Source organism: Lepidochelys olivacea (genome assembly GCF_965140295.1).
Source record: "Lepidochelys olivacea isolate rLepOli2 genome assembly, chromosome: 11".
Taxonomy (NCBI): Eukaryota; Metazoa; Chordata; order Testudines; family Cheloniidae; genus Lepidochelys; species Lepidochelys olivacea.
This window is the reverse complement of record NC_140421.1, coordinates 46,330,698-46,356,179: the sequence shown is the minus strand read 5'-3', so window position 1 is coordinate 46,356,179 and position 25,482 is coordinate 46,330,698. Positions and strand designations below refer to the sequence as shown.

Genomic DNA, 25,482 nt, shown 5'->3' with positions numbered 1-25,482 from the left:
TTTAAGTTGAGAGCTCTTTCAATGTGTGAAGAAATTGACATATATTTAACTGTCCTTTATTCATTTTTCAGCAACTTTGTCTGACAGCTTCAAAGTTCGTTGCACATCTAATCAATCAGAATGTGGTACGTTATTTTGTATTTGATACTACAGGTTACACTTATAGCAATCTTTGAACAGTAAGATGCTTAATTTATTACTTTTTGATAAAGAAGCAGTTCCTTTTTTTAAAGAAATAAGACCACAAACAAATAATAATATTTGCTTAGGGAGAGCAGGGATCTCTTAGGCCCTAGCTCTGCACTTAAGACTACGTGAGCAGATCCTGGTGCCCACAAAGAGCCCCAGTGCCTGCAGTGGAGCTGCTATACAGGCAGAAGAATCTGTTCATGGAAAGACAGTTGCAGGACCATTGCTTAAAATAGTCAGCACCTAAACAATGTAAAAAGAAAAGGAGTACTTGTGGCACCTTAGAGACTAACACAGCTGTTACTCTGAAACCTAAACAATGTAGGGCTTTATAGATCAATATCAACCTCGTTAATTGCACCTAAAAACAAATTGGTTTCCAGCAGTTGTTTTCTTTTCTCCCTTCTAAATAAGCTTTAGCAGTAAATGTAAGGGAGAGGAGCATGAAAGGACGGTGCCAAACTTTATTTCTCTAAATGATATTTGATGTTAGTGTTCCTTCAAAATGTGTTCCATTCCCTTCATGATGGCAAAGATTTTCTTGCATTGCTTGACTGAATGAGGACAGCCATATTTGAGTAGTAGAATGATGTCCAGTACAAAGAAGGTGCAAATATAAGAATCAGAACCTTTATTTGAAATGCTGACTTTAGTTTATGTGGAAGTGGCAATATAACTTCCCACACTGAAACAAGATGTAGCAGTCACAAAAAGCATAGTTCTTGGTCAACTAGTATTTTATAACAATAGTGCAATAAAATGGATTGTTATTTTGGAAGTCAGACGTTCTTGCTTTTATAAAACCCTTTTCTGTTTTTCTCCCTGAAGGCTCATGAGGTTTTATGTTTGGAGATGCTCACGTTGCTTCTTGAAAGACCAACAGATGACAGTATTGAAGTAGCAATTGGATTTCTAAAGGAATGTGGACTCAAATTAACAGAAGTATCTCCGAGAGGTATTAATGGTGAGTATAATTAGTTGGTATAATTTATCTTTAAATCTGTAGTCTTTTTTTATTAGTATCTGATCACTTCAAATTAGAATTAGTTTTTCTCTTTAATCTAAAGCAATCTTTGACCGCCTTCGCCACGTTCTTCACGAATCTAAAATTGACATGCGCGTTCAGTACATGATAGAAGTTATGTTTGCTGTACGTAAGGATGGATTCAAGGATCACCCAATCATTCCAGAGGGACTAGACCTAGTAGAAGAAGAGGATCAGTTTACTCATATGTTACCTTTAGAAGATGATTATAACCCAGAAGATGTTCTTAGTAAGTGAGAAGTAAAAATTTAACTTCAAACAATTTCATTCTCTATGAAAACAAATTAAAATGAAACCTGCAATAATTTTGTTCTTTTTCTTAGTTTAAATAAGATTTTATTTTATTTTAAAGATGTTTTCAAGATGGATCCTGACTTCACGGAAAATGAAGAGAAGTACAAAACCCTTAAGAAGGGTATGTAAACCAGGTTCATTTAAGCACTCAAGTGGAGTATAAAACTATGAAGCATATTATAGCATTCTAGCAAGTTTATAGGTCGTGTTTTGTAGGGGGTAGTAGGGGAAAAAAAAATTGCCAACAATATGTATTGTTGAGGTAAAAGCTGGTTTTAATTTTAGCTGAATTTTTCTTATTTAAATGATGATGTAAACTGCACATATGCACAATGAGACACACACCACCTTTTTTATTACAATGGACCATAAATATTGTCAGTTACTTGCAACCTTGTCGTAGTTACACAATTCTTAATCCGTCATTTGTGTCCCGAAGATTCGTATAGTAATAGTTTAATACACACTTAATAAAGATTTTTCTACTGTGTGTTCTTTGGCAACACTTCTGTGTTTCTAAATAACAACCCTGCTTTCAAATATGAAATCTATTATTTTAAAAGTAATATTGGTTTTATAAAGTAAATGTAAGACAGCTTTTTCTCCACAAGAACAGGGATCTCCTGAGAGCACTGAGTACATTGCTTTTCCTCCTGAGCCTTTGTCACAACGATTTTTTCCTCTGACCAAGAGTTGAGTTTCAACACAGAGCCCTCCATTGCTTGCCTATGTCAAACCAGTGAAAGGAATTTTTAAAATAGGTTTTTGGAAAAGTACCAACCAGTTTCCCTCTCCACCAGTTTTTCATTCTTGTATGCCTGAATTGAGTTTGGCATCCCTGTTTTGGGGGGGATCCTTTTATTTGTCTATCTGCCATATATTTTAATATACCTGTCACTACGGTATCAAGGCCCTCTGGAGTTCCATTTTTCTAAGCCTTGTGTCAGATTGACTTTCCTTCTGTTGAAGCTCGGTTGCAGCATGTCTTCATGCTCCAGCTTTGTCAGGCTCTCCCTCCCTTAGGACTAGACAGATCCCGAGGTATTTGGGGCCACATCTCTGCGTCACTAGGCAAACCGTCCACCCCAGGAATATTTACTTTGGAATTTTGCTTCTAGAAATTCTTGATGAAGGTGATAGTGACTCAGAAACAGATCAAGATGCTGGAAGCAGTGAAGAGGATGAAGAAGAGGATGAAGAGGATGAAGAAGGTAGGAGTATGATTATAGACGTTTACTATTGATCTTTTTTATAGTAGATCAAGAAAAGGAAATCTCAGAATGTAACTTGCTATATGCTATCTGAAGCAATTGAGATTTAAAGTGTGCAGTCAACAAAAATCACATTTCTATTTAAAATTTGTTTTTACTGTTACAAGATTAAATATGCTTATTTTTCTTTTTTCAATTTGTTTACTTTGTCTTTGACAGCACTTTGTGCATATTAAGTTTCATTTTTGTTGATGGTTCATGTCCTCCCACGGGCTCTGCAAGAGGGTGTTTACCAATTATAGCAACAGCAAAGCTAAAACTGAAGAGGTGGGAGGAAGTGGGCAGGGGCCCATAGAAAGAGAAATGGGAGTAGGGAGGAATTTGTGGCTTTGTATGTTTGATTGTGTCAGTTGCACTCCAGAAAGATCCCTGTAAATATAAACCAGGGAGTAGAAAAATTGTAATTTTTCTGAAGGAATTTTTAAGAACAGTTGAGGACATGCTATTTGTGCTCTGTCTGAATGTCTTAAGGTCAATTTCAAAATGCAAGTTTGCAATTACCTTTCAACTGATGGTTTTTTAAAAAGGGAGTTTCAAGACAGGATAATTTATTGTACAGGCCATTGTTACAAGTTATTTACTCCAAATAAACAATCGTATTGGTGTCTGTGCATTTTGTAGAACGTCTTATGTAATTACTGAGAAAGATATGATGGATGAGAATAAGTATAGATGTTTACTTCATAGGTCTGCAAAATGTAGAAGGAAAGCTCTACTCTGTAGAGCGGTGGGAATCATTTCTTCACCAGCTTGTTACAGTATTGTACAAAAAAAACCCCCACAAATTTACTTAGATAGCAGGCTGAAGAAAAAGATGGTAATTCACAGAAGCCTGTTGTCACTTCTGTTGCATATTTGAAAGCTCCCATATGAAATAGGATATTAATTTCCTTCAGAGCAGCTGTTTAGCTATTTTAGTCCTTTTTAATTCTGTTCCAGTGCATGACATCAAATATCCTTTGGCGGGCCACGGTGGGCCTGATCCAGCTACCATTGATGTGAATGGAAAGGTTCCTGTTTATGTTAATGGGAACTGAGTCTGGATCTAAATACACACAATTGTGTAAGTCAGGGGTGGGCAAATTACGGCCCAGGGGCCACATCCGGCCCTCCAGGCTTTTTAATCTGGCCCTCAAGTTCCTGCCGGAAAGTGGGGTCCGGGGCTTGCCCCGCTCCAGCCGGGGAGCGGGGTCGGGGTCTTGCCCCACTCTACACGGCTCCCAGAAGCAGCAGCATGTTCCCCCTCCCAGCTCCTATATGTGGGGGCAGCCAGGGGGCTCCGCACACTGCCTCCGCAACTCCCATTTGCTGGGAACCAAAGCCAATGGGAGTTGCAGGGGCAGCGCCTGCAGATAGGGCAGCATGCAGTGACGCCTGGCCACACCTCTGCGAGGGGGAGGGGGGCAGGCGGGGGATGCCACTGTTTCTGGGAGTTGCTTGAGTTAAGCACCGCCCGGAGCCTGCCCCCCTGTATCCCTCTCATGCCTGTGCCCCAGCCCTGATCCCCCTTCTGCCCTCCGGACCCCTTATCCCCAGCCGGAGCCTCCCCAACCCCCAATTTCATAAGCATTCATGGCCTGCCATATAATTTCCATACCCAGATGTGGTCCTTGGGCCAAAAAGTTTGCCCATCCCTGGTGTAAGTAATTGCCTTTATTAAGTTTTGTATTAAACATTTTGGTTTAATTTTGTAGTCCTTGTTCAAGTTCTGGATGGCTAAACATCAGCCAGCCGGCACATGAAAAGAAAATGTTCACTCAGTTAGTCCCAGATCATAAACAGGTGTCTGTATTCTGCACAGGAATATGGTTCTGCCCTTTGCAAAATCAGGACCTTTAATACATGTATCATTGAAAATTGTGAATAACTTGTGAATTTGATTTTTTTTTTTTTAAGTTGTAGTCTCACATAATGCAAGTACCAGTGTTTTTCGTAAACTTTACAGCACCTACTAAATGCTCCTAAATGTATTTATACACAATATTACGTAATAGACTGAAGACTTACTGAAGATGCATACATCTCTACTGTCTTAGAATGTATGTCTCTGTTTCAATTTCTAAATATCCAATTTTTTCTCTTCAAGGACAAAAAGTGACTATCCATGACCAAACAGAAATTAACCTGGTCTCCTTTCGTCGTACAATTTATCTTGCTATTCAGTCAAGGTAAAACGTATATAATTTATACTGAAAAAAGTGTGTGGTCCTTTAGAAATTAGTGCATTTGTACTGAATCTGTTGAATATGGAGTTGTTAATAGCTTTATCATTATCTTACAGTCTTATAAACAAATTGAACAGATGTTTTAGATGAACCATTGGTCTGACCCAGAATGGCCATTCTTAAGTTCTTAATTTAGAAACGATTTAGTACATTACATTTCTAAACTTCCTTTTTGGGTGAAGACTTTTAAAACGTTACACTAGATCATGCTTCTGTTTTATGGAGCACTGGTTTAGTTAGGACAGATTGGGGGTACGGGGAAACAGTACTTTTCCAGACTGCCCACAAAATAAGCTTCACCCGTGTGAATCTCCAGTCTTACAGCAAATTGTGTAAATATGCAAAATATAATAGTGTATGTTACTTGGCTCCCTTTCGTTGTTTCTTGAATACTCCATGAGCTCTGTTAGGCTCCTTGAGCTTGGCTTTTTCATGAGGGTTAAAAATAGCTGGTAGTATCTGCCAAATGCTAGCCTCTTGTGGTACCAAAATGAATCATTGCTCACAGTAAATTGTATAGATGTGAGCTGTAGCTCACGAAAGCTTATGCTCTAATAAATTGGTTAGTCTCTAAGGTGCCACAAGTCCTCCTTTTCTTTTTGCGAATACAGACTAACACGGCTGCTACTCTGAAACCTGTATAGATGTGTGATCCTCTCTCGCCTTTCCTACATGAGGAATGAAATAGTAAACAGTAATTTATTACTGGGCAGCTTACGGAGATGAATGGAGGCAGTTCATACCTCTCAGAACTATTGTTCCAAACTCTCCTCAGGCCTTGTCTACGATGCACAGTTTTATTGACACAAGTGATGGCATATATCATTTATTCTTTTACGTAGAGACTGTCCGGTTTGGCCAATGTACATAGCAGAGGGACATTGCTAACACATGATGGCATATATCACATATATCATTCACCCTCACATCTACCAATGTGATATATGCCATCATGTGCCAGCAATGCCTCTCTGCCATGTACATTGGCCAAATCAGACAGTCTCTGCGTAAAAGAATAAATGGACACAAATCGGAGGTCAAGAATTATAACATTCAAAAACCAGTCAGAGAGCACTTCAGTCTCCCTGGTCACTCGATTACAGACCTAAAAGTCGCAATATTACATCAAAAAAACTTCAAAACCAGACTCCCAACGAGAGACTGCTGAATTGGAATTAATTTGCAAACTGGACACCATTAAATTAGGCTTGACTAAAGACTGGGAGTGGTGGGTCATTACACAAAGTAAAACTATTTCCCCATGCTTATCCCCACCCGCCACTGTTACTCACACCTTCTTGTCTACTGTTGGAAATGAGCCATCCTGATTATCACTACAAAAGGTTTTTTTCTCCTGCTGATAATAACTCACCTTAATTGATCACTCTCAGTATAGTGTGTATGGCAACACCCATTTTTTCATGTTCTCTGTTTATATATATCTTCCTACTGTATTTTCCACTGCATGCATCCAGTGAAGTGGGTTTTAGCCCACGAAAGCTTATGCTCAAAGAAATTTGTTAGTTTCTAAGGTGCCACAAGTACTCCACGTTCTGTTTGCTTATACAGACTAACACAGCTACCACTCTGAAACCTGAGATACTAAAGATCAAGATAGCAATTTCAGAAAAGTATATGGGCATGGGTACAGAGGTTACATTTTGGTATTTTACAGGAGTGAGTCAGAATGAACTTATGTATTTTTGTTACTAGACTTTGTGTATTTCCATTTAGTATGATGTAATAGCAGTGTCTCATAAAAGAGAGTCACCTTGTTTTCAGTCTGTCTGCAGATTTATTAGCTTTGGATTCACTTTCAGATATAAAATTGTTGAATAGCAGAATGCTGTTGGGAAATATTTTAGTTTAAGCTTGAGAACTTTTAAAGAAAGCTGTTGAACACAATGCTTTTGATGAGTAATTAAAGTGTGGTGAAAGGAGAATGTATTCAGTCTTCTCTAAAATGCAGATCATAGTCTTGATTTAGACAGCTTTCGCCTTATTGTTTCATTTGTCACCATACTTCAAATACTGATTTCCTCAACCACCCTTATGTTTGGAAGGAGCCGAAACTAGCATTGCTAGGGCATTTTAACAGCAACAAGTTCAATTACATCATACTTTTGTCATGCTAAAACACTTTGGTTTGTACGTTTAACATCATTGGTATCAACATAATTCTGTATGTGTTTTTAACATAATGTGTACTCAATGGGAATACAAAACTATTTATTTTTTCTTTGCAGCTTAGACTTTGAAGAATGTGCTCATAAATTGTTGAAGATGGACTTTCCTGACAGTCAAACTGTAAGCCTTGCTTTTGATTCCCTTTCTGTTTCTTGGGGGGGGGAGTATAATTTGATCATTAACATTTTAGCAAAATTAATATTCACATGATATACACCTGCAATGCAATCATGTACTTATAAAATGGAATTAACTGCTATTACAGCTATTGTTTCTCATTTTGTAATCTTTATGATAAATACCATGACATTTGATATTTTTGGTTTTTCTTTCTCACTTAGCAGTTAGCAGCTAAGTTCCCTCTAAGCTGTTTGGCTGGGTGGCTGCCCAGCCGGCTATCAAGTGCCACGTACTTCGGGTGTCCCTCCCCTCACTGCCACACTGCTCCTGCCCTCTGCCTTGAAGCCCCTGGCCAGTTGTTCCCGGGAGCCTCCCGCTTGCTGTGCCGGGGGGGAGATGCTGGTGTCAGGGTGTCCCCCGCCCCTGTACCCAATCTCCACATAGTGGGGTGGGGGGGGGTGACACAACAGGGTTCAGGATGGAAGGAGCTTGCTGGCAGCTGTTGCTGTGTCTCAACAAGCGGACTTCAGACTGCTGAGTACCAATCTACTTCAAGGGGCAGCGTGTATCTCTCTCTGTCACACTCACCTTCCAAACATACTTGTGGTGGTGGTGTTACTTGATACTTCTTTAAAAGTGTGTTTTAGTTTTGTGACTGGTCTATGCATTTCATAATTTTTATTTCTCTCTTATGCTTAACTTTAATTCTTTTGAGTAGTGAGTTCGAAAATGCCTAACCTGTCCGGGCTGGAGTAATTATCTCTATGGTAGCTTTTTAAAAATATATATTATATCTAGGTTTTTTGTTTGTACTGGTGACACACATCCGCACATTACTTTGATATGGTACACATAACAAAATTCATTCCGCACATGGATGGAAAACATTAGAGGGAACACTGGTTAGCAGTTCAGACAGTTGGGTGAAATTCCTTCTTTTCAATATACATTTTTAACTATAAAGTGATGTCATTCTATTTATAAAAATGTTTGTTATGCAAGCTGTTGAAATGATGTCATTTGCCACAGATGACAAAACTACTGCTATAGAACAGCTACAACTTAGAGGCCAGAGAAATGTTTCTGCAGGAAGATTTTTTTAGTAGGTTTCTGGATAGCTGTTGATTTTATCTGTTCAGCTAGAAATTCAACGTGATAGCTTCAAAAGATGGAATTGCACCCTGTATTTTATGGGAATGCTTTAAAAAAAGGTTTTGTTGCTTTCACAGTCTTGTTTAAGCAATATGTACTATATTAAGCAATCATCTCCAAGTATGGCTGTTTTGGTGTAAGCTTGAAGAATGTCTGTTTGTCTGCAGATAGTACATCTAAAATCCATTTGACTGCTATGTGTTCTGAAAAGGAAATTGCTGTTTGTCTATGACTTAAACCAGATCCTGAAGCAGTGGGCAGGATCTAAATAGCCACGTAATTCCCAAGACAGGTATTTAGTCAGTGGTGAGATTGTCAATAATCAACAGATAAGTGAGCTCTAGCTTAGGGATCTGAATTGTGACTTTGAAGTTCAATGCATGAAAGACGAACAATCTCTTTTATTTAAAACAAAATATGATCCAGAGATGCATGAAGCTCACTTTTATCAATGCAACAATTTGTGCAGGTGAAGTCAATATGATATAAATATCTTTTGTATGGACAAAAAGAAACAGTTGACGCCCTTTAGGAAAACTTTGATAAATATTATCATTAGAAATTATTTTTGCTATTTACTATGTTTTCTTATTAAGGTTATTTGCAGATAACTAGGAGACTAAGAGGTTATCTGATCCTGCTGTGTATTTCCCTATCTGAAGCTCAAAGTCATTTTGTAGGAAATGATTCAGCAGCGAATAAATGTGATGTTCAGCAATAGAGGATTATGATTTCCAGGGATTTCCAGAGGCATACCCAGAAAATTCTGAAGAGAAAAAAAATTCCTGTTGTCAGGCAAATCCGTTTAGTTATTAAAAACAAATCCAGAAAATACAGTTTACAGTACAGTATGTGCTGTTATACCACTCTCAGTAGGTGACTTGCCCCAAGGTTCACAACCATTTCTCCAACTTCAATGCATCACCAAACAACTCCATACAACCATCAACCACCTGCAAATGGTCCAGGCACCGGCAGTACCCTCTCGTAAGAGTCTATTTACAAAAAAGCCCTACCACACTGATAAGGCCTTGCAGCCTGGCTACTAAGGATGTTTTTCAGGCGTACTAACTGCTTGTTTAAATCACACTTGTGTATTGGGGTGTCTAAGTTAGGGTATCCAAAGCACCCATACCATCTCCTCCACATAAGGACACTGAAGACACTGTGTATCAGGGCATCCTAAATTGCCAAAGATGCAATATGTGTATGATGGTCCGGTGAGTAGAAAACTTCACTGAGCAAATGCAGAATCTAAGATTTCATCTTTTTAAAAAGCACCTGTCTAGCCTGCATTGATGTGAAGGTTATCTTATGAGTTGAAATCATCACAGCACTGAATTCCCAAATCAGTAGGCAGCATCAGTGCCTTTGTTCCTGCCCTGAGCTTCCACAGCCTGAAACAAAGCAAAAGCTGACGAATTTTGTCAGTTTTTGCTGTTTTTCAGACTCCTGCAGGCAACAGTAAAGCTGAAGAGATTCAGGTCAGGTTCATTCTGCCAAAGTTTGGGGAAGCTTTGAGTAATAGCAGAAGCAGGCTCGGAGACTGTTTACTGGGGAGACGACTGAAAATATGAATGTTGGGAGAAGGATATAATAGTGGCAAATGCTCCCCGTTCAGCATCCAGAAAGATGAGAAAGAGGTGAAGTAGAGAGAACCCGATATCTTCACAGTGGCCAGGAAGTTCTGAGGTGTGGGGAGGAAGACGAAAGGAGAATACCCCTTCTCCATCCCAGAAGCCACACTTGTTGTTTGACGGGACTCCATCTTTCATTATTGGGCTCTGGCTAGTACAGTGGTTCCCAAATGTTTTACTAAGGTGACCCACCAAATGCATTTTGTCTTTTTTTATAACCCATCATATACACACACACACACACCCCCCACACACACACTTTGCCCAAGCATCACAACCCTAACCCCAGCCTGGAGGGGTGGCGATTGGGTTTGGAGAGTGAGCCCACCCTGCACTCACCTGCAGCAGCGGGTTCTTGTCCTTTGGAGCTGGACCTGGCTCCCCACTCTAGGCACTGCAACCTGGTATATGGGGTTGCAGCACCACTCATATTTGGCCAGTAGGAATGGCTGGGCTAAATCTGAATGGCGCAGTGACTTCATACAGCAGGTTGCAATGCCCGGAGTGGGAAGTCAGGTCCAGCCCTATAGGACAGGAGCTGTGGCTGCAGGGTGAATGCAGGGCAGGGCTCACTCTCATGGCCCCTTACTCCGGACCCTCCCCTCCGCACCAGACTGGGAGAAGTGTGTGTTTGGGTAGGTCAGGACCCGTTATGGGTTAATCTGGCCCTGGATGTGGTGGCCAATCTAGAATCTTCCCACGACCCATCATTTGGGAAACACTGGGCTAACGGACATTCCGGTTTGCAGCTCCCAAGCAAGACCCAGAGAGCAACACTTTGTTAGGAATCCCAAATGTTCTCCTTTTCCAGCCACTGGAATGGAACAGAATTTGGTTTCCCTGCATATTGCTCCTGAACAGTATCACTCCCTAATGTTTTGTTTGTTTCATTAAGTGGATAGTAGGTTTAATTTTTTAGCTATGGGATGTCTGGTAAAATTTCCAAATGCTGTAGGTATGAGTGGGGGAAGAGAGATATTGATTAATTACCCTAAATAGTACTTGACTTTCTTTTAATGCACGTCTACACAGCAAAGAAAAACCCCATGACTCTGGGACCCTCCAACCCCACAGGGTCCTGGAGGCCGGGCTCCAGCCTGAGCCCAGAAGTCTACACAGCAGTGAAACAGGCCTGCATCCTGAGCACTGTGAGCCCAAGTCAGCTAGTATAGGCCAGCCATGGGTGTCTAGTAGCTGTGTAGACATACCCTTCGAATTTGGTTTTAAGAGAACAAAAGTGAGACACAAAATACATGGAGAGATGGCGAGCACAATGCATGGAAAGTGAAAGAAAGATGGTGAGAGATTAAATAAGAAAAAACACACTGAAGACAAATTGGAAAAAGATCTGCCATGATCTATAATAGAAATAATATAGAAAGAGTTATGGCAAGAATTCTTTCCAAGGAAAGAAGATCTGTAATAAGTAGAGTTGGTTGAATAGTACTTGGCAAATATATTATTCAATCAATTTTACTGGTATCCGTTAAATAGCTTATTCAGTTACTACTTTTTTGTGGTTATCAACCAGCTCTATAGCTGGTCAAATACTACTCAGAAAAAATGTATTTAGATTAATACTGGTAGAATTGGTTTATTTTACAGTTCAGTATGGTATACAATATAACAGTACACAGTTTGTTTATTCTTTTCACCTGTGGGGGATAGGGAGGAATGGCTTTGGAACAGTGACCTTTTCGGGGAGCATCGTGGTACAAGTGGTATTTGCATGTTTGATTTTTGAACCAAGGCTAGTAGGCTGAGAAATCAGGCTAGTCGGTGTCAGGTAACTTTTTTTTTTTTTTTTAAAGTTCTGGCTATGGCCGCTTGTGAGCTCAGTAGTGAATGTTTTAGCCATTTGGACTTTACATGCATGGTAGGGAGAGATTTTGAACCTTTTCACTGAATCCTCTGGATTTCCTAGAGGTAGATAGCATTCCCTTGATAAACTTGACATTATATTTTTCTTGAAAACTACATTATTTCACAGAAAAAATAATTAAACTAAATAGTTTTCAGAGTTCCATAGTACTGAAACATCACAGAGGTGCTAAACAAGGGGTTTATCTGAATAGATGGTTGAAGGATTGGGGCCAGAATGTAGGCAGGTATTGTATAGGTTTATCATATAATTCTGCCAACATCCTTTTTTGAACTGCTAAATAACATTCTTCTCAGTTGCATTATGTAGCAGTACAACATACTATAAATTCAAAATGCAGTTTTTGTCAATTGCTGTTCAATAATTATAGGTCTGAGTTGTTCAGGAGTTCAGCAAGCAGGTTGAATTCTAAGCTAATTGCTCTGGAATTAAAAGCAAGTTAATACAGAGAAAATGGCATTTTAGAGGGACAGAAAGTTCAGGAAGCCTACCAATAGAATAAATACATGACAAACCAAGAGGGAGTGCAGTAATTGTGCCAGCACAAGAGCCTGCAGAGTTTGCCAAGAAGCCAGATGCTGCTGAAAGACCTATTCTCCACATCTTTGCTTGCCTTGAATCTGAGTAGTATCCCTGCTAACCAAAGAAGAGAAGGAAGAGAAATAGCTGTAGAATGCTATTGGGTAAATATAAACCATTGTAATTACTCTTAATTAATTAAAATGTGCTAAACTAGAAAGAGCAACATTTTAGTCAAAATCCTAAATATTTTAAACATCTCTGCGTATTGTGAATCTTTTGTTATCACTTCAGTTAGTGTAAAAATGAAGCATTGATCTTGTTTCCCTAATTAAGAAAGTGTCCTAACTTTACAAAGTACATTAAAAAGAAGACTTTTCTTGCCCAATTGACTTTTCAGTCCAACTAAGGCATTATACAGTTCAGACAACTAAACACATGAAAATATTGTTGGTGAGTAGATCAACATAGGAAGGTTTTTTGAAAAAAGTGAGTTTAAGGAGTGCAGAGTTGGATACTTGGCTAACACTAAATCCTTTTCATTAAACACACTTGTACCCATTCAACTAGAGCTGTATTTTTTAATTGAAAGTTTGTGTGTAATTACTCTGATTTCCATTTAAGGAGTGGCTTATTTGTCTTTGATAAATCTGTTTTTACAGGATTAAGCAAAACCAAAATAAACCATTCTTAAACTGAAATAACAAACAAACTTTGATCAGATTTAAAAATATAGCTTTAGTTAAATGAGTGCAAGTGTGTGTAGAAACAAACTTTCAGTGGCATGCAGTTCCCAAGCATAAGAGAATGCATGAAAGGAGGTGAAAAGCTGAGATTTGAGAAGTAAATAAAAATTAAATATAAAAAACATGTGCGGTCTGAATAAGTAGAAAACTTAAGTTCTTCAAGTGCTTGCTCATGTTAGGTGTGTGTGCTCGCCACATGCACCGGTGCTGGAATATTTTCCCTCAGTGGTATCTGTAGGGGACTGGCTCTGGTGCCGTCTGGAGTGGCGTGCACATTCCATGGTATAAGGATCGTCACTGACTTTCCCCACCCTCAGTTCCTTCTTGCCGCCAGTGATGGTGCTGGAAAGTCTGCTGCTTTGGTTAGCCTTTTTGCTTTGTTCAGTATTACGAACTTTTCTTGTAAAATAGTTGTACATAGTTAAGTTATAGTGTTAGTGTATTTTACTTGATTAGTCCTGAACAGGTCTCAGCCTATGGACGAGGCATGCCCCAGTCCCCAGGCTTTAAGCTCTGCGATTGCTGCAAAAAACCCAGTGCCTATCAGTGATCCACATAACAGTTGTTTAAGGTGTCTGGGCAAGTCGCATATAAGCAAAAAGTGCCATATCTGCAAGTCCTTCAAGCCTCGGACTAAGAAGGAGCAAGACATCCATCTCAAAGCATTCCTGGTGGAGTCGGCTCTAACTCCAGCACCGGAGCAGTCGAAGTCTGACTCTGTCCCGAGCACCGCAGGGTTGACCTCCTGCCAAACCCCAGCACCGGTGGTACCCTCTACATCAGCGGCACTGCCAACTACTCCATGGCCAGTGGCCAGCTGCCTAGTACCCATTGAACCTGTGGGGTTTTACCCAGTCTTCACAAGGGCTTAGGCTGGTGGCGGGGACCTCGTAAAAACATCGGCCTCAGTATCCCGCCCTCCCCCAGAGGCAGATGGCCCTGAAGGGAGAACCCCTCAGGCTCACGTGGACCCCGGGGAACTGCCAATTGGCCCACCAAGGGATGTGGCAGACCCCATGACACCGGCTTCTACCACATCTTAGCCTAATGAGGTGATTGTGGGTCGCCCGCACCCACTTCCTCAGGATAATGCTAAGGCTCAACAGGAGCTGTTGGAAAGAGTTGCCTCTAACTTGGGGCTCCAGGCAGAGGAGCTAGAGGAACCATCGGACTCCCTAATCGATGTCCTTTGCTCGATGGCACTGGCCAAGGTGGCATTGCCCCTGCATGAGGGGTGTCAAAGATTACAAACGCCCTGTGGCAAACCCCCTCATCCCTGCCCCTCATCTCCTAGCGGGCAGAAAGAATTTTGTGCCACCTAAGGGTCATGAGTACCTCAATGCCCACCCAGTCCCAAGCTCCCTGGTAGGAGTGGCCATTAATGAGTGGGAGAGGCAAAGCCCACCGGGAGCTACACCTAAAGTGGGCATTTTGAGGGTGCACCAGAGGGCAACCTACCAGACTGTACCTTGGATCCGTTTTCCCTATGTTTCTCCAACCACCTTTCTCTTTTTCCTCCCTGCATGGACCACAATAACTTTGGACAGTTAGGTGTGTCCTCCACACAATGGCCCGGGGCTATACCCTCCAGTTTCTTTCTACCCTCCCCACTTCCCTATCTCTCTTCAGGGACCCTTCTCACAAAAGTCTCCTCACACAGGAGGTGAAGGGCCTGCTGCAGCTGGGAGTGGTGGAAGAAGTTCCTTACAGGAACAAGGGGTTCTATTCCCAGTACTTTCTAATCCCAAAGGCCAAGGGCGGACTAAGACCCATCCTGGACCTGTGAGACCTCAACAAATACCTAAAGAAGTTAAAGTTCTGCATGGTGTCCCTGGCCTCCATTATCCCCTCCCTGAATCAGGGAGCCTGGTATGCCGCCCTCGACTTGAAGGACATATACTTTCGTATAGCGATCTTCCAAGGACACAGATGCTTCTTATTCTTCACAATGGGATCCAACCACTACCAGTTTGCGGTCCTCCCTTTTGGCCTAAGCAACAACACTGAGGGTGTTTACTAAGTGCATGACAGTAGTGGCAGCTTACCTCAGGCTTTGGGGTATTCAGATCTACCCATATCTTGACGACTTGCTGGCCAAAGGTCGGTCCAGGTCCCAACTCCAAAGGGACTTCACAGTGCAACAGGTCATGTGCCGGTCCCTGGGCCTGTTGGTGACCAACAAGAAATCTATGTTAGTTCTGGTGCAGAAGATAGAGTTCATTGGAGCAGTGCTCGACTCCACCTGTGCCAGAGCTTTCCTGCAACAGGAGAGGTTCCAGACGATGGTGGACATCATACCATGTTCCTTCTAACTATGGCCCGGGTATGTCTGCGTTTGCTGGGCCACATGGCAACATGTACATATGTCGTCCGCCATGCAAGGCTCAGGATGTGACCCTTGCTGCTGTGGCTGGCAATAGTCTGTTCCCAGTCCAGAAATCACCTGGACAAAGTTGTTACCATCCCGCCGGGGATACTTAACTCCCTGCAATGGTGGACTGACCCCAAGGCTCTCCTGGAAGGAGTTCCACTCGGTTGAACTGATATTGGATGCTTTAGACATCGGCTGGGGAGCGCATCTAGGTGAGACACAGACCCAAGGTACGTGGTCTCCGGAGGAGATGACATTGCACATAAACGTCAAGGAGCTCAGAGCAGTATGTTTGGCCTGTGGGATCTTCCTACCGCATCTGTCAGGCAAGGTGGTGAGAGTGTTGATGGACAATACGGCCTCAATGTTCTACATCAACAGGCAAGGGGGAGCACGCTCATCAGCTCTGTGTCAAGAGGCTCTCCGATTGTGGGATTCCTGCATCAAGCAATCCACTGAAGACCTGTCACCTCCCCAGTGTCAGGAACACGCTGGCAGAGTGCCTCCGCATGTCCTTTTTCTCTCCACGAGTGGTCACTGCATCCGGAGGTAGCCTGATTGCTCTTCCAGAAGATCTGGGCAAGGACTGACTCTCTCTCTCTCTCTCTCTCTCTCTCTCTCTGACGCTTTCCTCCTGTCATGGTCAGGGGGGTCTGATGAATGCATTCCTGACAATCCCACTCATCAGCAGAGACCTGTCAAAGAACAAGAGAGACAAGTCCCAAGTTATCACGATCGCCTCAATGTGGCCGTGCCAGCATTGGTTCGGCATACTGGTGGAGACTGCTCCCGGGCTCCTTCCCAACCGACTAGATCTGATTTTGCAAGATCACAGGAGCCTCTTACACCCCAGCCTCACCTCCCTCCACCTCATGGCTTGGATGTTGCGTGGTTGAACCCGGAGGAGCGGACCTGCTCTTAATGAGGTCCAGCAAGTCGTCCTGGAAAGCAGGAAGCCTTCCGCTAGAGCAACCCACCTGGCCAAGTGGACGAGGTTCTCCGACTGGGTGTCTGAGCATAGCATCTCTCTGTCGTGCTCTTCCTTACAATCTTAGATTACCTTCTTCATCTTAAGAACCAGGGGCTGACCCTCTCTTCCATCAGGATGCACCTTGCAGCCATCTCTGCTTTCCACCCGCCAATCCAAGGTCAGACGGTGTTCTCGCACAACATGTCGGTCAGATTCCTGAAAGGCCTCGAGAGACTCTTCCCGCCAGTCCAGGCTCCTGTCCCACAGTGGGACCTTAACTTAGTTCTTTCTAGGCTCATGGGCCTGCCCTTTGAGCCTATGGTCTCCTGCTCCCTTTCCCACCTGTCATGAAAGGTCACTTTCCTTGTGGTGGTAGCATTAGCTAAACGAGTGTCGGAGATTAAAGCCCTGACATTGGAGCCACTGTATACAGTGTTCTACGAGAACAAAGTTCAATTGTGACCCCATCTGGCATTTCTGCCAAAAGTAGTGTTTTCCTTCCATGTCAACCAGCATCTTCCTCATGGTGTTTTGTCCCAAGCTGCACAGTGAGTAAAGGAGGCTACATGCCCTGGAAGTCAGACGTGCCCTGGCATTTTAGCTGGAGCATATCAAGCCCTTCCACAGGTTGACCCAGCTCTTCTTCGCGACAGCGGACAGGATGAAGGGCCTTCCAGTGTCCACAGAGTATTTCCAACTGGATCACCTCCTGCATCCGGGACCTGTTACGAGCTGGCACAGGTCCCACTGCCGCCGATTGTGAGGGCCCATTTGACCAGAGCTCAGGTGTCCTCGGCAGCCTTCCTGGCGCACATTCCCATCCAGGACATTTGCAGAGCCACGACGTGGTCTTTGGTTCACACGTTCACAGTACATTACGCCCTCATGCAGCAGGCCATTGGATGACTCTGGGTTCGGCGGAGCCATGTTGCAATCTACACATCCTTGAACTCCTACCCTTCTCCATTGGTACTGCTTGGGAGTCACCTAATACGGAATGGACATGAGCAAGCACTTGAAAAAGAAAAGACAGTTACCTGTTCTGTAACTGGTGTTTGAGATGTGTTGCTTATGTCCATTCCATGACTTGCCCTCCTTCCCCACTGTCAGAGTTTTGGCAAGAAGGAACTGAGGGTGGGGGGAGCTGGCGGAGCCCCTTATACCGCAGCATGTGCCCGCCACTCCAGAGGGCGCCAGAGCCAGTCCTCTACGGCAGTGCTACTCAAAGTGGTTCTCCCGTGGACCGGTGCCAGTCCGCAAGCCATCAGCTGCCGATCTGCACACACATTGGGAAATAAATTGCTGGTCCCCCACATCAGATATCCATAGAGCAGTGCTTCTCAAGCTGCCACTGAGGGAAACACTTCTGGCACCGGTGCATGTGGCGAGTACACACACCTAATACGGAATGGACATGAGCAACACATCTCGAAGAACACCAGTTACAGAACAGGTAACTGTCTTTTTCTTCTCTTTAGCCCCAGTTGTCTTTTTCTGGTTGGTTTTTCTATAGCAAGGGTTCTCAGCAGCCTTTTTCTTTCTGAGTGCACTCGCACTCCCTATATGGTATAAAAACTTCACAGCCCACAGCAGCTGTTTTTCTGCATATCCAGTAAATTAAAAGCCAGAGCCGGTGTTAGGGGGTAGCATGCAGGGCAATTGCTCAGGGCCCTGCAAAACTAAGTTGCTCAGGCTTTAGCTTCAGCCCTGTGCAGTGGGGCTTGAGCTATGGCTTTCTGCCCTGGGCCCTAGCCTGTCTAACGCCAGCCCTACTCTCTGACTTATGTTGGTGGCCCCCCTGAAACTTGCTCGTGGACCCCTAGCTAAGAACCGCTGTTCTGTAGGATAGAGGTAGAAATGGAGCAGGCATTTTGGAGAGTGCACCTTTTTTTGAGTCTTCTAACTTATCTTTCAACCACCCACACACAGGGACACTTCCAAGTGGAGTGACCTTTCCATGATACAAAATCACATCTGGAGCTAAAGGTCTTCATAAAAAATAAGTGATTCACTTCACTTGTGGGACTCGAGAACTCTGTAATACTTTTGAAATAGTTACATCATGATTGGAAAGGTATCATTAAAACATTGATGACAGTCATTTTTGCATGCAATTTGTGCATTAAGTATGTAAAAACCTTGGAGCTATCTGGTATATAAATTGTCTATAAAAATTAAAATTCACTGGCTTTTTAAAGCAAATGATGGACTTAAAGTCCAGACTGTTGGTGTCATAGGCATTATCAGAAGTGTTCTGAGCAGAGAAACTAGTGAAGTAACCTTTAAAGCTATAATTGAAGTTAAAATTGCAATGTGAACTTGTCACATCTCTCTAAAAATTAATTAAATCATTTCAAAGTTTGTTAATTTTTAATCTAGAAGACAGTTACTCTAGACCTAACCTCAACTTGTTTTGATAACACTAGCAAGAATGTCTTTGTGGGTAAATCTATTTTCATGCATGTGGTTATTCAAGATACTCTCCTAGAAATCATTGTAATATTTAATTAAAATGTTAAAATATTTAATTACTGTAAACCACAAGGGATATCAATGTTGTAATTGCATTTAATATGAGGAAAAAGTAATTGGTTTTGCAAGTCGTGCTGACTTTATTAGCAGTGGCATCAGCACTTTGCCCTGTTTTATTGTTTGAAAACTGATTATAGCATTACTGTAAAACGGGAGGGTAATATAAAAAAGTTAATATGCATTTTAATATATCAAGCTAACACAATGCGACTAAGTTGAAAAGAATGGCCTTAAACAGATTTGTAAGTTAACTTTTTTGGCACAGTATTTGCTGAATGTTACTTGTTTAACACTGAATAGATTATGCCTTTATTATTTTTATTTTATTTATTTTTGTTAGCTTGTTTTGTGTATTTGAGCTGTTTAATGGGAAAAAATGTTTCTTTTAGGATTTCATGATAGAAGGATTGGTACAAATGGGAGTACATTACAACAGATTTAATATAAGACTTACCATATTTAAAGTATAAATGTGTTTAGACTTTTTTTTAATTGCAGTGGCATTAAATATATTGATTCTCTATTGATTGCGGGAAATTTGTTGTTGTGACTTCTCAGTTTTGAGAAAATAACTATAAATGTGTGTGTTCTGTTTTTCCTAAGATTTCTAATTAGTCTAAAGAGACAAACATATTTAAACTAATTGCTAAAGAGGTCTAATTGCTGACAGTCTAATTAATTGTTACTTTTTAGCGTGCAATGTCTTTTTTTGTGTTTTAACAAGTCTGACAAGTCATCTTATTAAAATGCTATGAAATGATCTAAACAGCTAGACAGATCCTTCATAACAAGATTTAGATCAGACATCTGCAAAAATCTACAAAGTTGGCGTCTTAAACATATTGTATTTTGGAACTACCATCATTTTTGTTGTTGTTAATGGACTAAATCTTATGGGGAAAATAAAATATGTTAATTAAATTGAATGAAGTACAGTGTTAAATGCACTGTCCATTTATATGAAAATGTTTGCTTCTGTTGTCTTAATATTAATTATTCTTTACAAATGGTTTTTAAGTTGCTGCCACAGGGCAGATTGTGGACCCGCTTACACAATTGTGCAAGGGAGTAAGGAGGTGTAAGGTGCCCCCATATCCCTGTATGACAGCTACCCAGATAGCAATGCAGAGAGAAAAGAAGCTATATCCCATTTCCCCATCTCACTTCTGCACAAGTGTATCCTCCCCAGTGGAGCAGAGGGAAACTGGAAAGCAGATTGTGACTCAGGCTGTCTACACTACCACTTCTGTCAGTATAATTTGTCACTCAGGGGCGCTTATGTCAGCTCAACATAAATGACGCTGACATAAGCGCCTGTGTGGACAGCGCTACGTCTACGGCAGAGCTTCTCCCACCAACATAACTACTGCTGCTCATTGGGGGTGGACTAATTATGTTTGCATAAAGCAGCTACACTAGAGATCTTAGAGTTGCGCAGCTGAAAGCTCTCTAGGGTAGACATAGTCTCAGAGTCATGATCTCCTGGTCTGCTCCAAGGAGCAATGCAACAAGGCGCTCCCCTTGTTAGGGCTTGTGGCAAATCCATGTGTGATTAATATAAAGGGAAGGGTAACCACCTTTCTGTATACAGTGCTATAAATTCCCTCCTGGCCAGAGGCAACATCCTGTTACCTGTAAAGGATTAAGAAGCTCAGCTAACCTGGCTGGTACCTGACCCAAAGGACCAATAAGGGGACAAGATACTTTCAGATCTTGGGGGGGGGGGTGGGGTGAATGCTTTTGTTTGTGCTCTTTGTTTACGTAGTTGTTCTCTTCTGGGTCTGAGAGAGGCCAAACAGAAATCCATTTTCTCCAACCCATCCTAATCCAAGTCTCCAATATTGCAACCAGTATAGATAAGCCAGGCAAGGCGGATTAGTTTATCTTTTGTTTTATGTGAATTTTCCCTATGTTAAGAGGGAGGTTTATTCCTGTTTTCTGTAACTTTAAGGTTTTGCCCACAGGGGGATCCTCTGTGTTTTGAATCTGAATACCCTGTAAAGTATTTTCCATCCTGATTTTTCAGAGATGATTTTTACCTTTTTTTTTTTTTTTTTTTTTTTAAATAAAATCCTTCTTTTAAGAACCTGACTGATTTTTCCATTGTTCCAAGATCCAGGGGTTTCGGTCTTTGATGGTTTTGTAACCAATTGGTTAGGATATTATTCTCAAGCCTCCCCAGGAAAAGGGGTGTGTAGGGCTTGGGGGTATATTTAGGGGGAAGACGTCTCCAAGTGGTCTCTTTCCCTGTTCTTTGTTTTAAACACTTGGTGGTGGCAGCATACTGTTCAAGGACAAGGCAAAGTTTGTACTTCGGGGAAGTTTTTAACCTAAGGTGGTAAGAATAAGCTTAGGGGGTCTTTCATGCAGGTCCCCACATCTGTACCCTAGAGTTCAGAGTGGGGAAGGAACCCTGACACCACGATTGAGCCTTATTGTTTTATACAGCTTTCCTTGGTGTACAGTAATTAAAATGTACAAAAATTTCTGATTTGGGGTGAGGGAAGTCCAGATAAAAAATGGTATGTTTCAAAGTGATTTTATCTGTAAGGTAACTTAACTTACTCTTGTCAATCAGTTATTCTTCTAAATTTTTTTACTTGTAAAATTCTTCAAAAACTCCATCTTTTAGTGATGCCAGAAAGTTCTCTACATAGCAGAATAGAATGTGCATAAAAATATCTAAACTGGAACTGTCAAGTAAAGTGTCATTTTAAAAAAAAGCCTTATACTATATTTTGACAGTTAAACATAAAAGAATTAGAGAAACAAATGTACTTTTCAACATTTATGTGGTCTCTTTTTAATTTTAATGAACTAGCCCAGATCTTATATTTGGGTTTCTGGCATTGAGAAGAAACTTAACCCAAAAAAAACCCAAAAAATGAATCTATTTTAATTGTTGGGTTTTTCTTAGTTCTTTTTGTTTTATGTTCCTATTGGGCTTTACTAAAACCTAAATTTGGTATCTGAATTACTCAACAGTCCCTTAATTGTAATACAAGAAGGGAATAATTTTAGCCATTATTTGGATTAGATTTTTGTGGTTTAGAGTGGACATGAATGTGAATGAGAGAGTAATTTAGGCCCCAATCCTGTAGAGATTTTGGCATAGTCTACATTTGAAAGTTACAGCAGCATCAGTCAGGGTTGTGAAAAAAACATGTCCCTGACTGACATAGCTGTGCTGATATGAATGCTCCTCCCCCCCAAAAAAACTGGCCTGTCTCCCAAGATTTGAGAGAGTGTTGGGTCATCCTTCAAAATAGGTTGTAGATCCTTCATAATGCGTTGGAGGGGTTTTAGTTGGGGGCTGAAGGTGATGGCTAGTGGCATTCTGTTATTTTCTTTGTTAGGCTTGTCCTGTAGTAGGTGACTTCTGGGAACTCTTCTGGCTCTGTCCTTACTTTGTCCTTACCCATAACTATTTTACATTTGGGGACAATGTATACCGTCAAATCAGCGGCACTGCTATGGGTACCCACATGGCCCCACAGTATGCCAACATTTTTATGGCTGACTTAGAACAACGCTTCCTCAGCTCTTGTCCCCTAATGCCCCTACTTTACTTGTGCTATATTGATGACGTCTTCATCATCTGGACCCATGGAAAAGAAGCCCTTGAGGAATTCCACCATGATTTCAACAATTTCCATCCCACCATCAACCTCAGCCTGGTCCAGTCCACACAAGAGATCCACTTCCTGGACACTACAGTGCTAATAAACGATGGTCACATAAACACCACCCTATACTGGAAACCTACTGATGGCTATTCCCACCTACATGCCTCCAGCTTTCACCCTGACCACACCACACGATCCATTGTCTACAGCCAAGCTCTGTGATACAACCGCATTTGCTCCAACCCCTCAGACAGAGACGAACACCTACAAGATCTCTATCAAGCATTCTTACAACTACAATACCCACCTGCAGAAGTGAAGAAACAGATTGATAGAGCCAGAAGAGTTCCCAGAAGTCACCTACTACAGGCCAGGCCGAACAAAGAAAATAACAGAACGCCACTAGCCGTCACCTTCAGCCCCCAACAAAAACCCCTCCAACGCATTATTAAGGATCTACAACCTATCCTGAAGGATGACCCAACACTCTCACAAATCTTGGGAGACAGGCCAGTCCTTGCCTACAGACAGCCCCCCAACCTGAAGCAAATACTCACCAGCAACCACATACCACACAACAGAACCACTAACCCAGGAACCTATCCTTGCAACAAAGCCCGTTGCCAACTGTGCCCACATATCTATTCAGGGGACACCATCACAGGGCCTAATAACAGCAGCCACACTATCAGAGGCTCGTTCACCTGCACATCCACCAATGTGATATATGCCATCATGTGCCAGCAATGCCCCTCTGCTATGTACATTGGTCAAACTGGACAGTCTCTACGTAAAAGAATAAATGGACACCAATCAGATGTCAAGAATTATAACATTCATAAACCAGTTGGAGAACACTTCAATCTCTCTGGTCACGCGATTACAGACTTGAAAATTGCGATATTACAACAAAAAAACTTCAAAACCAGACTCCAGCGAGAGACTGTTGAAATGGAATTCATTTGCAAATTGGATACAATTAACCTAGGCTTGAATAGAGACTGGGAGTGGCTAAGTCATTATGCAAGGTAACCTATTTCCCCTTGTTCCCCCCCCCCCCCCGACGTTCTTGTTAAACCCTGGATTTGTGCTGGAAATGGCCCACCTTGATTATCATACACATTGTAAGGAGAGTGAGGGAGAGAAAACCTTTTGTAGTGGTAAACACCCATTTTTTCATGGTCTGTGTGTATAAAAACATCTTCTGTATTTTCCACAGTATGCATCCAATGAAGTGAGCTGTAGCTCACGAAAGCTTATGCTTAAATAAATTGGTTAGTCTCTAAGGTGCCACAAGTACTCCTTTTCTTTTTGTGAATACAGACTAACACGGATGTTATTCTGAAATCTTCCTACACTGGCAGAAAAACCCCTTTTGTCAGCTAGGCTGCATCTACATTATGAGGTTATGCAAGCATAACTATGCTGGTGTAGTCTGTAGTGTAAATGTACCCATTCACACATGCTTAATGTTGCACACATGACTAGTCTTCGGGTATGTCTACACTACGAAATTAGGTCGAATTTATAGAAGTCGGTTTTTTTGAAATCGGTTTTATATATTCGAGTGTGTGTGTCCCCACAGAAAATGCTCTAAGTGCATTAAGTGCATTAACTCAGCGGAGCGCTTCCACAGTACCGAGGCAAGCGTCGACTTCCGGAGCGTTGCACTGTGGGTAGCTATCCCACAGTTCCCGCAGTCCATTGGAATTCTGGGTTGATATCCCAATGCCTGATGGGGCTAAAACATTGTCGCGGGTGGTTCTGGGTACATATCGTCAGGACCCCGTTCCAACCCTCCCTCCCCCCGTGAAAGCAAGGGCAGACAATCATTTCGCGCCTTTTTTGTCTGCTGCCAGCCAAAGATGTAAAGGATAGATGGAGTGGGTCAGAACAAGAAATAGATCAGATTTGTTTTGTACTCATTTTCCTCCTCCCCTGTCTAGATCACACTGCAGTCAGTCACAGAGAAGGCGCAGCGAGGTTAATCTAGCCATGTATCAATCAGAGGCCAGGCTAACCTCCTTGTTCCAATAACAACGATAACTTTGGTGCACCATTTCTTATTGGAACCCTCCGTGCAGTCCTGCCTGAAATACTCCTTGATGTACAGGCACACCCTTTGTTGATTTTAGCTCCCTGAAGCCAACCCTGTAAGCCGTGTCGTCAGTCGCCCCTCCCTCCGTCAGAGCAACGGCAGACAATCGTTCCGCGCCTTTTTTCTGTGCGGACACCATACCAAGGCAAGCATGGAGGCCGCTGAGCTCATTTTGGCAATTAGGAGCACATCAACCACCACACGCATTATCCAGCAGTATATGCAGCACCAGAACATGGCAATGCGATACCGGGCGAGGAGGCGACGTCAGCGCGGTCCCGTGAGCGATCAGGACATGGACACAGATTTCTCTGAAAGCATGGGCCCTGCCAATGCATGCATCATGGTGCTAATGGGGCAGGTTCATGCTGTGGAACGCCGATTCTGGGCTCGGGAAACAAGCACAGACTGGTGGGACCGCATAGTGTTGCAGGTCTGGGACGATTCCCAGTGGCTGCGAAACTTTCGCATGCATAAGGGCACTTTCATGGAACTTTGTGACTTGCTTTCCCCTGCCCTGAAGCGCATGAATACCAGGATGAGAGCAGCCCTCACAGTTGAGAAGCGAGTGGCGATAGCCCTGTGGAAGCTTGCAACGCCAGACAGCTACCGGTCAGT

At 42.3% G+C, this 25,482-nt stretch overlaps 1 protein-coding gene across 4 annotated transcripts in view; it reads left to right on the top strand.

Moving 5' to 3' along the window:
* The window catches only part of CWC22 (CWC22 spliceosome associated protein homolog), a 58,952-nt gene that overhangs the window by 20,778 nt on the left and 12,692 nt on the right, over positions 1-25,482 (top strand). For all 4 annotated transcript variants that reach the window (XM_084643079.1, XM_084643076.1, XM_084643077.1 and 1 more), the window contains 7 exons: positions 72-125; positions 1,018-1,153; positions 1,257-1,463; positions 1,587-1,649; positions 2,647-2,739; positions 4,886-4,967; positions 7,271-7,331. In XM_084643079.1, the coding sequence (XP_084499205.1) occupies positions 72-125; positions 1,018-1,153; positions 1,257-1,463; positions 1,587-1,649; positions 2,647-2,739; positions 4,886-4,967; positions 7,271-7,331 (696 nt within the window). The remainder of the gene's footprint in view (positions 1-71; positions 126-1,017; positions 1,154-1,256; positions 1,464-1,586; positions 1,650-2,646; positions 2,740-4,885; positions 4,968-7,270; positions 7,332-25,482) is intronic.